Source organism: Rhipicephalus sanguineus, chromosome 7 (assembly GCF_013339695.2).
Source record: "Rhipicephalus sanguineus isolate Rsan-2018 chromosome 7, BIME_Rsan_1.4, whole genome shotgun sequence".
Lineage (NCBI taxonomy): Eukaryota > Metazoa > Arthropoda > Arachnida > Ixodida > Ixodidae > Rhipicephalus > Rhipicephalus sanguineus.
Window position 1 is genome coordinate 123,839,519 of NC_051182.1, and position 14,129 is coordinate 123,853,647.

Sequence of the window (14,129 nt, forward strand, 5' to 3'; positions counted from 1 at the left end):
TATCTATCTATCTATCTATCTATCTGTCTATCTATCTATCTATTTGCCGCCTACGTCTTGGTGCCCTCTATTCTCGTCACCTTCAGGCCTCGGTATATACCGAAATTGGCATAGGAAAGCGTGAGGGCATGAGGAACAAGATTTTCATGTCATGCCACGAATAAAGTAACTTCGCTAAACAACCACATACAAGCCTCATGTCAGAACAACGCTACCTGCGGTTGCAGTGTTGGCTGTCTGATTTTATAACAAGGCCATAAATATTACATATGCCCACCTATGACTCCGCAAGCTATAGTCGAGCGTTGCGCGAATACGCCTACGGCCACTACTTATGTGTGCACAGTACTCACGGATTTTAACAGGACAATTTAGGGATAAGTAACGCATGTACTTTCGTTTACAACATCTTCAGTTGGGGTCATATCGGCGTAATTTCGACTCCAACGAGTACATGAGAGCCCACATTATATTTAGAGACCAGATTCGTCGCGACATGACGTGGTTAACTCGAGCAATTGCGCATACCAGTTGTTATACAAAAAGAAGAAAAATTGATGTCGCGTTTTTTTACGTGAGTACTGTACTCCGCGGCTATAAATCTGATGCATCTGTTGTGACGTGATTGCTGCCGTTACATAAGATCATGAGCTACCCTTTACGCGAAAGTGTATTCTAAGTACCAGGTAAGCCCATGAAAATCAGACAACTATTCAATGACACAAAGGCGTAGACCCACTTCGTAACGCTTGGCTAACAGTTAAAATTCCGGCATAGATTGCTTGTAATTGGCTGCTTAGTATGAAATTGATTCCCACGATGCATGGGACCTGCCGATATTTTTCCTCGCTTCATGCCTCTGTCTACCCATGAACTTATTTCTTCTTGTGAAAGCAGGGTGCGTCTAATCAGCGTAGTATGCGCCTGTCTCCGGTCCGTCTTATCTACCTTGCAATATAAACCAGTATTTATAGCTGCTGAAAAGAAGGTGGCGGGTTCGATTCCTGAAGCGGCGGTCGCATTTAAATGGGCGAAATGGCAAAGGCACGCGTTCTGTGCCATGACAGTGCACGTTAGAGAACACCAGCTGCTCGAAAGTGACGGAACCCTGCATTACGGCGTACCTCAAACATATCATGGTTATGACGCGTACCGGCAAAGCCAGTGTTGATGGTTTGTGTGTGTGTGTGTGTGTGCGTGTGTGTGTGCGCGCGTGTGTGTGTGTGTGTGTGTGTGTGTGTGTGTGTGTGTGTGTGTGTGTGTGTGTGTGTGTGTGTGTGTGTGTGTGTGTGTGTGTGTGTGTGTGTGTGTGTGTGTGTGTGTGTGTGTGTGTGATATGAAAGCGTGTGTCATGTTGCGGTGTGCAGGTTCACCACACGTTGCGCGGGTGAAGACTACCGGTACGGCAAGTACCTAATCAAGAAAGGAACTTCTGTCATGGTGCCCACGTATCAGCTGCATCACGACCCGCTGTACTGGACGGACCCAGAAAAGTTTGACCCTGACAGGTAGGTAGCAAGAGAGAGAGAAAGAATCTTTATTAGAAAAGCAGAAATTTTTGCCGGCGTCTGTATACCGCTAGCATACTACTCTGTTAAATTATGGCGTTGGAGACAGTTTAGGAAAGTGAAACAGTGAATCAATATGCACTGATAAATATTTTTTAATACTTTACTGTCGTTAATTTCACCGTCGTACGTTCAATAACAGAAAAGAAAATTAAGGTCAAAGTCTCACTATTAACTTTCGCGCCGAAAACTGCGCACGTGAACGTCAGCGTGACATTCCGGATTTCAAAGGGTTCTTCTTTTTTTCTCGTACTTTGGCTTCCAAAACTTTCCTTAAACTTCGTACGAGAGTGTTCGTACTTCGTACTTGAAGTAGATATACACCATCAGAGGAGATGTGTAATTCATTTTTACCGATTAATAACGACCCAGGTCCAAGGAGATGGCGTCGAAATCTATGACGTCACAGTGAGTTGGTGCCAGGATTTCATTGTAGCGTTGCCACAGGAGCGTTCTTTTTTGCGCATTTTATCGCTTACGAAGTGCCTTAACGTGGCAGGGTTTATGCTTGTGGTATTGTGAAACAATTTTTTATTAAGCCAAGAAAAAAATTTTTCCCCTTTATTTACCATAACTAAAGGGGCGTTGATGCGCGGGAGATGTCCATACATACACGGAGTTGTATACTAGAGAGAAGACAAAATAACAAACACCTTGCGCGTTAACAAGTTTTCGTTCAATCGCTTTTTTCTTGTCGCAAAAGAACAATCTTCACAGGAAGTATAGGATCACGTGCACGAGGATGCTGAAAATTATGACGTAAAGGTTATAAGGACGAATCCACCAATCATCCTCTATCGTTTTCCCAAAAATAGAGGAGGCGTTGAGCCCACAAACACAAGTACCTCAAAGACTTAGCGCAAGTTATGATCTCGCGCGTAACGTTAATTTTAAGGACATTGTACTATATAAATCTAACACTACTGATGGCGCACTTGCGTACGTTTTCGGCCTGTCATTTCATTCATGCAAAATGGTTCCTTAATGGCGTTGCATGCGCAATAACGCCACGTTTCGCGTGCAGCACATGCGTTGAACTTCTCCTCATGCGCATTATGCTCGACCTGGTGTTATGTACGTACAAAACGCCATTACGGACGCTACGTACGTAGCACTATAAGTTGCTATTGCCAGTTTTAATCCTGGGGCCTGCAATGTACTTGCGTACGCAAGCCCTTGCGTCTCTTTGTGCTCCTTTTGTGTCCGGCTGTTGGATACAAGAAAGTGTGGAGATGTACAATGGGACGTTCGAACGCGCAGGCCCAAGGGCTAAGGGACTCCAGCACTAATTTTGTCACTCCTTCCGTTCAGCAATTTTGTTTGTGTGTGCACCGTGAGAGCTTAGCAAGTACAAATGTGTCACGCTTCTAAGCTTGAAGACGCGGGTTCGACTCCGGCCATGGTGGCCGCATATAGATGGGTGAAAGATGCAAGAGCATCCGTGTACTTTGACTTAGGGGCACGTTAAGGAACTCCAGGTGGTCGATATCAGTGCGGTGCCCCCGACGACGCCGTGCCTCATATTGACGTCGTGGTTTTGGGGAGCAAGACTGTAGACATTATTACTAATATTATTATTATCTACAGCGGAGCTCTTTGAGCCGTCCGCAAAACCTTTCTTGTCCGCAGAAAGCCACAGGTGGGCATACGCCACGTGAATTGGGTAAGCCCCACTACCGAGTACAGCAGGTAACAGAGGTAGACGCAAACTCTGCTCGGCGAAGTGGAGCACGTGAAACACGCGAAAGAGAGAGAGAGAGAAACAAAGAGATAGAAAGAAAGAGAAAAAGAAGAGAAAGGGTTTACTCGATTTATAGAGCAATACGCGCTAGGAGTTTTTGCTCACGTAGGAAGGATCACTTTTTGTTTCACTTTGCCGTATACACCTTCGCTGTAAAAAGGGGAACGTCCGACACGAGACAGCCCGTAAGTTTATGCGCTACATCACAGTTTAAATCTCACGTCACCCCAATTCTCTTCCCAGGTTTGGCCCCGAGAACAAGCATCTCATCAAACCGGGCGTGTACCAGCCGTTTGGCCTCGGCATTCGCGTGTGCATCGGCCAGCGTCTGGCCCTTCTCGAAATGGCATCGGTCACGTCGCAGGTGTTGCGCCGATTTCGGATAACACACGGCCCCAGTCAAAAGGCGAGACTTATTTTTCGCGCAATATGAACACTTTTATGGACCATGACTTAGCGAGACAGAGAAATGCAAGGGAAATTCATGGAGGTTAACCAAGAGGGAGAGAAGAGCTAATGCGGTCTCACGCATAGGGGCGTTCACCTAGCATGTTGAGAAGGTTTAAAGTGTGCACTGTCAGAGAGTACGGCTCGACTACGACTGTCTTAGATGAAGTACACCCTAAGAAATGTGTCTCTTCTTTTATACATGTGAGAGTCATGTGTAGCACTCTCTTCAGAGAGGCACGTTGATTCTCCTTAGGTTTAGAGAGTCACATCGACTCTATTTAGCCGAGTCAATTGGACGAAAATAGAGTCACTAAAGAGAGTGGTACACATGTGACTCTCCCATGTACGAAAGAGAAGTGAAAGGACACCTTTTTTTCTTAGGGTGTAGACTGCAATCTATGATGTTAATGAAGGCTTGCAAGCACTGGCTCCAAGGTTACCAGGACTTGCAGTGCGCTTCGAGCTGATGGTGTTGTCATTCCGGTGAGGAGTCTGCGCATTGTGCTTATGGATGACCTCAACACATTGAAGAATGTCAAGCTAGTAATTGTCTTCGAGCGGGACTTGAACCAAGGCACTTTGCGTGACAGTAGATTATTCTACCATAGAGCCATGCTGGTGCTACATACTATTCGCAAAAATAACATGTACAGACGTCAAGTCAGGCGAGGAACGACGTCAAATGATGTAATATTGCATCACAGAAGAACAAACTACATCTGGCGCCACACAATGTGAACTGCGTAACGAGTGGGTGGTTTAAGAGCTTCCCACTCATTACAAAGGGCCTCATTCATAATTCATCATCATAAGCATCCACGACATCAAGAAAAAACTGAGGAGGGGCGAAGCATGTAGGGAAGGATGTTTTAGCTCCACTAACGTGAAACCTGGGAGGGGCGAAGCATGCAGTGTGCGCCGTGTTACAGACGGCAACATTTACTGCTTTACTCGCCACTGCTTTACTGCTTTACTCGCCACCGGTTCACTAACGCGCCATCACTTTGCAGATGTGTTTCAAGAAGTGGTGTTTCAAATAGATGATTTTACCGTAGAGAGGCATATTTGTGTCTCTGGATTTAGATAAGAAACTTGAGCACCTTGGTAAGTTTCACTGGTGGTTCTGACTCAGCTGCTAATCCAAACATAATATTTTAAGGAGTAACGACGAACCTTTAACTCATAATATGCACAGAATACACTGGTGGCGAGTAGTGGGATTTAAACAATTTATGTGGCGCATACTCCTTTATGACGGACCGTGACGGCGACAACGCCGACAAGGCGAGACCCTAAGGTGCTTCGCCCCTAAAAGTGCAGCTACGGAGGGGCGCATAGTTCCTTGCAGACGCTCAGTGGGTACCTCGCTACTTCGCAAAACGATGAATTATGGCGTAGTGAGTACTAAACTACTTCGCGAAATGATGGTGATTATGGCTTAATGGGTATTTCTCAACAGTAGTTCTCGCAGTTGACCTAATTTAGTTTACAACGGGCTCTATATATACAAACGAAAGTCCTACAGGTTATGCTGCGGGTGTATTGCGTGTACCGCGTGGACCTGGCGTATTATGTTATTAGAGGACATATTTTTTTATTTAAATCTTTTAAATACCTTACAGTCCTCAGATGAGGCATTGTGTAAGGGGGAGGTGCAAAAAGTGAACTTCCGTAGTACTTTCATTACACGATATGCATGAACAGCGGTATGTACCAGCTCACATAATGAGGAGAGGTGTAGTACAAACATAATTATGTAGTCAATGCAGTATCCTCTAAATAAAAAACAAGGCTAGCAAAATACAACATTTAATAAGGGCTTAACCACATAAGCGATTATCTATAAAGTCATGGATGCAAGCAAAATTGAAACATAAAAATGCAGACACCGCAGCGGTGGCTACATAGTAAAGCGTTTCCTTCTAATGCGGTAGGTACCGGGTTCGATTAACACTGCTGACCGCAACTTACCGGTTTTTCCAATAGGTGTAGAAGTGTACACTGACCTGGCGCTCGGTTGTTCCTGGGTACTCATCTCGAAAGGAGGCCCCATAAGATTCTGTAAAAGGCCCCTGGGCACACCTAAACCAACCACAGCTTTCGTGAAATAGTCGAGCATCCGCCGCTGCTGTAGGAGGTAGAGAATTGCTGCTGGCGGGTACCTACTTGTGAAATATGTACAAAGGCACTTCCGGCCTGGTGCTCGGCAGAACAAAGTGCACAGTCGCTTGGAAGGGCAACCACCCTGTGGGAAATCTGCTGCGTGGGACCACCTAACGAAAGACAATTCTGTTTTTTCTCCACTTCCTAGCGTCTAAGTTTAGCCAAAGGCATATTGCGTTGATGTAATTTTCTTTGTATAAACGATAGTGCAGCCGAATGAGATCAATTAAGAAACAGATTAAGTATAAATTACGACGAAATGTTTCGCACGTAGATTGCTGGTTAAATGGATGTTCTTGACTGCTTTTGTCCTTTATGCATTTCTTTTCTCTATGTGATTATGTGCTCATTTAACCCCACTCTGCAACAGTTCCCGCCGGAGTTTGCAGTATTGTCAAATCATATAGATGTAACACTGGGGCAGGCTTTAAAATTCAAGTATGAGACATGTGACTGTTTTGCAAAACGCAAAAAACTTCTGTATCTTGACTAACCTCCGCTAAAAATGAATCTTCGGACGCAACTATATACGCATGTAATCGAAATACTACCGCATGGACCTCAATTTATTAAGGCGCAAATATGCAGGCGGTAACGCCGGCGAGCGCCGTTACCTACCGATAGCAAATAAAGCTCACGCGACCAAGTGGTGGCATCACGTGACAATATCACACGTAGCGAAACGACGCCATCATGGGATGACGCCATGTCATACCCCTACGTCACGCAGACGTTGAAGTTTTTTAGAGGTTCATGTAGCCGTAAAACCCACACACGCCGAGATTTCGCGTTGAAAGCAATTAAGGAGACGCATATCTTACTCGTTATTCCCGCTTAGGGATTCCAGTCATCTATTTAGTTTACCTGTGTTATTTAATTGCATCATTACATACCGCTATAGTCTTTACTGGCTGTGGTAGAAATGGGACGCTATTCCAGTGCACACGTAGATTCTCAATGAATACAGAAAAATGTAAGTTGAAATATCATAAGTTTGGGTGCGGTGGTATTTCATTTCAGTTTAAGACAAGGGCCGATTGACCATCGGTTGTCACTCGGTCCTTGCGTTGTGCTCTAGATGATGGAATACATATCATTCGCGGCTCTCGCCAGCAAAGATTACTCATTTCATACAGGGTGTCACGGAAGTTTTCGGTGGTGCTACTTCATGTCACAAGAGGTAACAATCATAGACCACATGATCACAAGTTTTGATAATGAAGCCACCGAATCACACTGCAAAGTTAGGCACGGAAACCCACAAACAGCGCGCGAAATAAGCATGTGAACGCAAACGTAAATCATGTTTGCCACAATGCCGACCACTAACGTGCCTAAACACCAGTAAGAATAATCAGTTTCGAATGCTTTCATAAAGCATGCGCTACTACCAATTGGTGTTCATTGAGGCAATGACATCAGCGAAGTGATGCGCTTTGCGCTTATAATCTTCCTTGCATTTATTTTTTTCAGCCTGACTTGGAACTCATCACGTACGCATTTCTGCTGGCACCAAAGGACAAAGTTTGGGTGCAGCTACACAAATTAGAGGGTGTAAAATAAAGCTCTACATTCTAGTCAACCCTTTTTCACTTTCTTTCCTTGTGCATTGAACCAGTAATACACTGATGTCGTCATTAATACACGTCTTACACCTCTACACGTGTCAGATGAGGCGAGAAAACCTGCAGACCACGCATCAGTAAAGACCCTGAAAATTTACCCTTTGATGCGCTATGTGCACAATTGTGTACACCACTTCTTCTTGCTATTTGTAATGACTCTGGGCTAAGAAACAGCAAAATACTTTCAACTTTGAATGAAATGAACAACCTGCATAATAAATTTGTCTTCAGTTAACTTCATTTTGTAGTGCACTGTTGTACATGATCAGTTTGCTGAAGGCACTACACAGTTCGACGAGTCGTTCGACGTGCCCCTTCCAGCGAGCCACGTCAAAAGTATAATTTTACTTTGCTCCAAATGGACATAACCGAAAACAAATTCGCACTAAATTTCTGGCTTAATATTTCATTCTATCAATGCAAAAACGGAGCATCAATGACTTCAGAATAGATATTTAATTACAATTTAATTGGGAATAATTAGTATAACACAGATAAATTAAACCATTATGACATTTTGTTTGTTGCAATAGAATATTGAGTGCCTTGAAATAACGTTGTGTCGATTTCACGCATTCAAAGTCAGTTCTTCATATGTGGCGTGTGAAACGGTCCAGTACTTTCGTGTGTACCCGAGGCAACGGTGTTCTGTACTATGGTATGCGACAGCGAAGCACACCGAGCCGGCATTTGCTGCATTGGTTTAGCTTCAACTGTAACAATTTTTGGGGTTTTACGTCCTAAAACTACGATATGAATATGAGGAACATTGTAGGGGAGGACTCCGGAAATGTAGACCACCTGGGGTTCCTTAACGTGCACCCAAATATAAGTAAGACAGGGTCCTCCATAGCAATTCGCCACAATTAAAATGCGTTCGCCGCTGCTGGGATTCGACCCCGTGACCTTCGGGTCAGATGTCGAGCACCATATTCACTAGACTACCGCGGCGAGTGGTTAAGCTTTAACAGTCTAGTAGGGATACAAGTCCTGGAACCTTGCGAGACTATGCTGCAGAGCTTGTAGGCAGTACGATTACCGGCCCCGGGGATGGCATTTAAATGGGGGCAGCGGGCAGTGAAAACGCCCGTGCTTAGTTTGAGGTGCTCGTTCAACAACTTCCAGTTGATCAAAATTAAGCCGGAGTGACAACTACGATATGCCTAACAATCACATCGTGTTCTTGGCACGTAAAACTCTAGCAGTTTTAATTGATCGACTACAGTGTAAAATATTCTACCCGTAGTCTATAAAATTGCGGGATGGTTAAAAGTGCCGCTATAATCGCAAGCCGTAGAAGACTTTTGTTACGCACCACTGAAAACAAACATAAAACATCACCGCTATTTTAAAATTCGGATATGCCTTCTCTACAGTTTTTTTTTGCTCTCGCCGGATGTGTCTACATCCTCACACTGATGGTGCAAACCTCCGCAAATCGTTCATGGGCTGCATTTCTTTTCACGCATGGGCTGCTACGAAAGCTTCGATCGCTGCCACTCATACATATTCATCTTGGTGAATGTTTCTATTTTGCCCGTGAAGCTATTAAGCAGCGCTGGTGCCGCTTTAACAATGTTATGCACATATAGTGTGTCCCAGTTTGACACAATAGAGTAAAAGTTCGCAGGCAAGCGTGACCAATATCTCTTAATTGATACTTCTACATAAACGGACAACTATTTACGAAAAAAAAACGCCAGGCCTGCGCTGAAACCGCAGCACAGTCACAGCGAAAGCTGGAAGAGCGGCGTTTCTAGAGCCCGTTATCAGCTCTCTTGGGGCTACAATACAAGTACACTAAAAAGATACCCACTACGCCATAAATCACAATTTTTGTGAAGTTGGGAAGCACCTACTAAGCAATTATTCGTCATTCTGCGGAGAAGCGAGGCACCAGCCGCACGTCTGCAAGGCATTACGTGCACTTTGTTGACGCGGCGACTGATGACGATGAAGAATTATGGCTCAGCCCTTTGTAATGGGTTGGAATCTTTAAACGGCCCAGCACTTATGTAATTTGCAGTGGGTGACGCCCGGTTGCTATTTCCCTCTCCCGTCATGCTGTATAACATACGTTGCCGTGGGAGAGAGACGGGGGGGGGGGGTGAAGAACTTTACTGAGACCCCAAGTAAATTGATCATGCGCTTATGAGATTCTTTGGCAACCAATACAAATGCACTTGCGAGGAACCCACTACGCTCTAAATCATTGTAATTTTACTGATACCCCGAGGAAATGGATCATGCCCTGATGGGCTTCATTGGCAACCAATACAAGTGCAATTGCGAGGAACCCACTACGCTCTCAATCATTGTAATTTTACTGAGACCCCGAGGAAATGGAACATCCGCTTATGGGCTTCCTTGGCAACCAATACAAGTGCACTTGCGAGAAACCCACTACACTCTAAATCACTGTAATTTATCTGAGACCCCGAGGAAATGGATCATGCGCTTATGGGCTCCCTTGGCAACCACTACAAGTGCACTTGCGAGGAACCCACTACGCTATAAATCATTGTAATGTTTGAGAAGTAGGGCAGCTGGCACTGGGCCATTTTTCGTCATTCTACGAAGAGCCGTGGTACCTGCTAAACGCATGTAAGGCATTATGCGCATTTGTTGATGCTGTGCCTGACGACGATGAAGAATTATGGCAGAGTCCTTTGTAATGGGTTGGAAGCATTCAACAACCTACTCATTGCGCAATTAGCATTGTGTGACGCCTGGTCACAGAATTCGCGTTGTGCTACGCGTTGCGCGACGCTTGGTGCTTATTTTACTCTCTACCACGCTATATTGCATATGCTAATGTGGTTCCTTCCCGATATGAAGTCTGTATAGGACCTTTTTGCATAGCAGTTCGAAGCACCGGAATGGCTCAGAGGTTGAATACTGGGCTCCCACGCAGAGGGCCCAGGTTCGAACCTCGTTCCATCCTGGAGTTTTTTTCTTAATTCGTTTTTTTTTTATTTCGAGCGATACTGGTTACGGACACCGGCGGCGGCGGCGGCGGCGGCGGCGGCAGCGGCGGCGGCGGCGGCGGCAGCGGCGGCGGCAGCGGCGGCGGCGGCGGCGGCAGCGGCGGCGGCGGCGGCGGCAGCGGCGGCGGCGGCGGCGGCGGCGGCGGACAACTACGGCGCCAAAAACGGCCGGTGAAATGATCTCATAACAGCTTTCGCTGTAAAACAAAAGAAGGCTGCAGGATCGAAGCTTCTGCAGTTGACTTACGGCGTCAAGTGTCACTGCCGGACTTGTGAGAGCTTTCGACGGCTTTTCTGTTTCTTGAGGCGGATTCCCGGATCGATGCAGATTTCGCTTACGACGGTTTTGAAAATTGCTTAACGCGAAAGGAAGAAACGCCTTTTTTCCGCCACAGGACCTTGAAGGGAGCACCACTCAGCGTCTCTGGAGAAAGGAGTCATGGAGGAAAATCGTATACCTTTTAAATGGTAGAATAACACGCTGTCCCCAAAATTTGGTTAAAATTCTGTGTGAAGCACGCGTTTAGAAAAAAACAACAAAGGGACCAATTAGAACACGAAGTATCCTATTGTGAGATCGCGGTAAGCTGTTCCTCCCCCTAAGATATCAGAGGTGTTTGTGTTTTGAAACGAAAAGTTAACGACTCAGTGTACCATGTACGCAACTGAGGGAAGGATGAAGGAAGAAACAAAGGGGGAGAAGGCAGGGGGCTTAACCAGACACATGTCTGGTTGCAGGAGCGTAGCTGGGGGAGAGCGTGGTGTTGGCGACTTTTTAAAATTTTGCGTGTGAGTTCGTGCGAGCAATTTTGCACGCACGAACAGAAGAAAAATAATGTATGCTTGAACCCTCCCCCTCCCCAAAAAGATGTCTGGCCACGTCACAGTCCGGTTTGCTACCCTACTTAGGGGGACTGGAAAAGGAGAGTGGAAAGATGAGAGAGACAGAGAAGAGGAGAGAAGCGGTAAACTGTCCCCGAAGAGACCAACAGCTTAAGCAGAGACAATCTGTGCTTATTTAGTACAAAGTGTGAGCGATTTATATAGCCTTGTACTGTACTGTTGGAGCTGTTCCGCTGCAATATCATCCTCTGTTTGAGGCGTTTAAAACAAAGGTCAACGGTTAGGAGTACTCACTCTGCTTGGAAGAGCGGAAATCTGTCTCTAATAGTCGTCACTTTTTACGAAAAAGGGCGGAGCGTGCACTAAGTCGCGCAAGGCTTGAAACAGAAAAACTGGACGATTCTGATGTCTAATCTGATTGCTTCTAGGTTGCTGCTAGGCTTTAGCTGAGTGACGTTAGGTTGTTTCTGGGTTGCTTCTAGGTTGTTTCCAGGCTTCGGGTAGGTTATTCTAGGTTTTTTCTAGGTTGATTGTCTGTGGAGTAAGATTCGAGTAAACCACAAAGACAGTCACAGACACAGCACGGATGGCCAAACTCCAGAGACAGCAACTCGCGCTGAAACCGAGCGCTCGCAGCAACCATATATCTACGGGCACGTCGTCGTTGGCGTAAGGCTTCCATCGCTTCAAAATCTTCTCGCTGCCGATATTGCCTTTCCCGTTTCCTAGTATTCTCCCATTGTACGTACTCGGGCTCTTCGGCTAGCCGCCGTCGCTTCGCAGGCATTTCTCTGGCTTAGTGTTCCCTTCTTCATCTTCAGTGGACGCGTGGTGAGTATTGCCCATTTGCTGTGACACGTATCCGTGATAGCCATTTCTTATGCTAACTGTTGTCTGATTTCTTTTTAGTGGAGCAGTAGTGAGTAGTGGGATGTACCAAATTTTTGAGGCACATGCCCGTTTATGATGATGATATTTTTTCCAGTCATGCGTTTTACCTCAAGTTTTGAGAGCTTAACTGTTGAAATATGTTTTGTGGTTGAATGCGGTGAAATCTAAGTTCTCGAGCGATAGCTCGGTTTTGCTTGCTTTGTCAACGAACAAGACCATTGATGAGGCCATAGTTTTGAAATGACAGGGACAAAGACAACAGAATGTGTGCTTTTCAGTGCTATGGCCTCAATGGAGGTATCGAGTCAACTAGCCGCCAAACTATTGTTTGCAGAGATTTAACTTTATTAGGACGAAAGACTTCGATGTCTCATCAAACACGAAAATAGGCCGGCGGCATCCCGCAACGTTGTCGTCAACACGAGCAATGCGAAAAATTATCATCGCTATGGTGATTTCATCGCATGAAGTCATCCTGATGACGTCACAATGACGTCGCAGGTTGCTCCTCTTGCCATCGTGGGCAGCGGGGTTCAGTGGCTCGATGGGGGCCGCCGCAGTAAAAACATTCGGGAGTCTCGGCTGCGCACCCGGCACGGAGGTGGGGATCACCGCAACGTACACAGCGTGGTTCATGGGTGCATGTGACGCCAATGTGACCGTATCGGCCACAGTGGTCACATTGGGCTGGGCGCGGGCATCGGGCGCGAACGCGGCGACGTTGCTTGAATAGCTCAACGTCCGGCGGCGCCTTTTTGCCGGCGAAGCGCACAACGATGTTTGGGCCCGCGCGGGAACATTCGAGAACTGGCTGACTCGACGAAACGTTGTTTCAGATTTCCAGTTCATCGAGGGCGGGATCAACGCTGTAGATTACCCCACTACACGTGTTGTTTGAAGCCTGGCGGGCACGAACCGCAACACCACAGATTTCCGCGATGGTGAGGAGGGAGTCAATATCGGCTCCAGCAGGGACGTCAACAGCAGCAACATTCCTGCGGAAGTTCACTCGGACTCGCTCTACGCCCTCAAGCGCAGCCAAGAAGGCAGAGATCGCCTCTTGCGAGGCCTGCCTGAAGGTGGTCTGTCTGCCTACAGGGCGGTAGAGAACTGTGTCGTATTGCGGCACGGAGTTTCGCACTCCCTGTGCAGGCTTGGACGCTGCACCCCTTGGAGGAGCAGACGAGCTGGCAGTCTCGGGGCGCTTGGGCTGCCGTGAGGTGGTCGGAACCAGCGGGCGGCACAAGGGGGTGTCGCCCGATGGGTCGATCGGAGACAGGGCCGGAAAACCATCAGGTGGGACGGTTCTTAGGACGCAGCTTGGGCGCACCAGCTGACCCGTCTTTTTCCCTTTCTCAACGGGGAGCCCTTCTTTCTTGTACTCAAAAGAAAGAGGCGGGTAAGAGGGAAGGGGTCGGTTGGAGCGGTCAGGATGAAGGGTTCCTCCTTTTGTTCTGACGTGAGGTCAGTGGGGGAGCCCGAGGTAGAGGTAGAGGGGGTGTTTTCCTCGGAAGCTGCAGTGGACGAGGGCGATGAGCCTTCGGTGCACGTTTCAGGAATGCCACCAGCACAGGGAAAGTGCGTTGACGAAGCTGTTTCCGAGAAGTGGGTGCTTTTCCCTTCAAGGTCTGCAGGTGCAGGGTGGGTTTGCGAGCTTTGCTCCAGCAAAATATGGCGGCCTTGTGAGTCAGGCGAAGGCAAGATGGCCGAGGCTGAATTCTCCGCAGCCTGTGCTGATGCTTCCGGCGATGTGAACGGACCAAGGCTGGTTGGGAAAGCCGGAAAAGGGTTCACGGGGCCCGGTGTAGTCGCCGCACGACGAGTATGTTTGCGTAGCTTCGCGGGGCTTGTTCTTGCTCGA

The 14,129-nt window shown here is 46.9% G+C and overlaps 1 protein-coding gene across 1 annotated transcript in view; it reads left to right on the forward strand.

Annotated features, from left to right (window-relative positions):
- The window catches only part of LOC119398977 (cytochrome P450 9e2), a 47,399-nt gene extending 33,794 nt beyond the window's left edge, over positions 1-13,605 (forward strand). Inside the window, exons 11-15 of the mRNA XM_037665791.2 lie at positions 1,368-1,508; positions 3,553-3,715; positions 12,770-12,906; positions 13,169-13,350; positions 13,421-13,605. Coding sequence (XP_037521719.2) covers positions 1,368-1,508; positions 3,553-3,715; positions 12,770-12,906; positions 13,169-13,350; positions 13,421-13,605 — 808 coding nt within the window. The remainder of the gene's footprint in view (positions 1-1,367; positions 1,509-3,552; positions 3,716-12,769; positions 12,907-13,168; positions 13,351-13,420) is intronic.
- Positions 13,606-14,129: the final 524 nt, after the last annotated feature.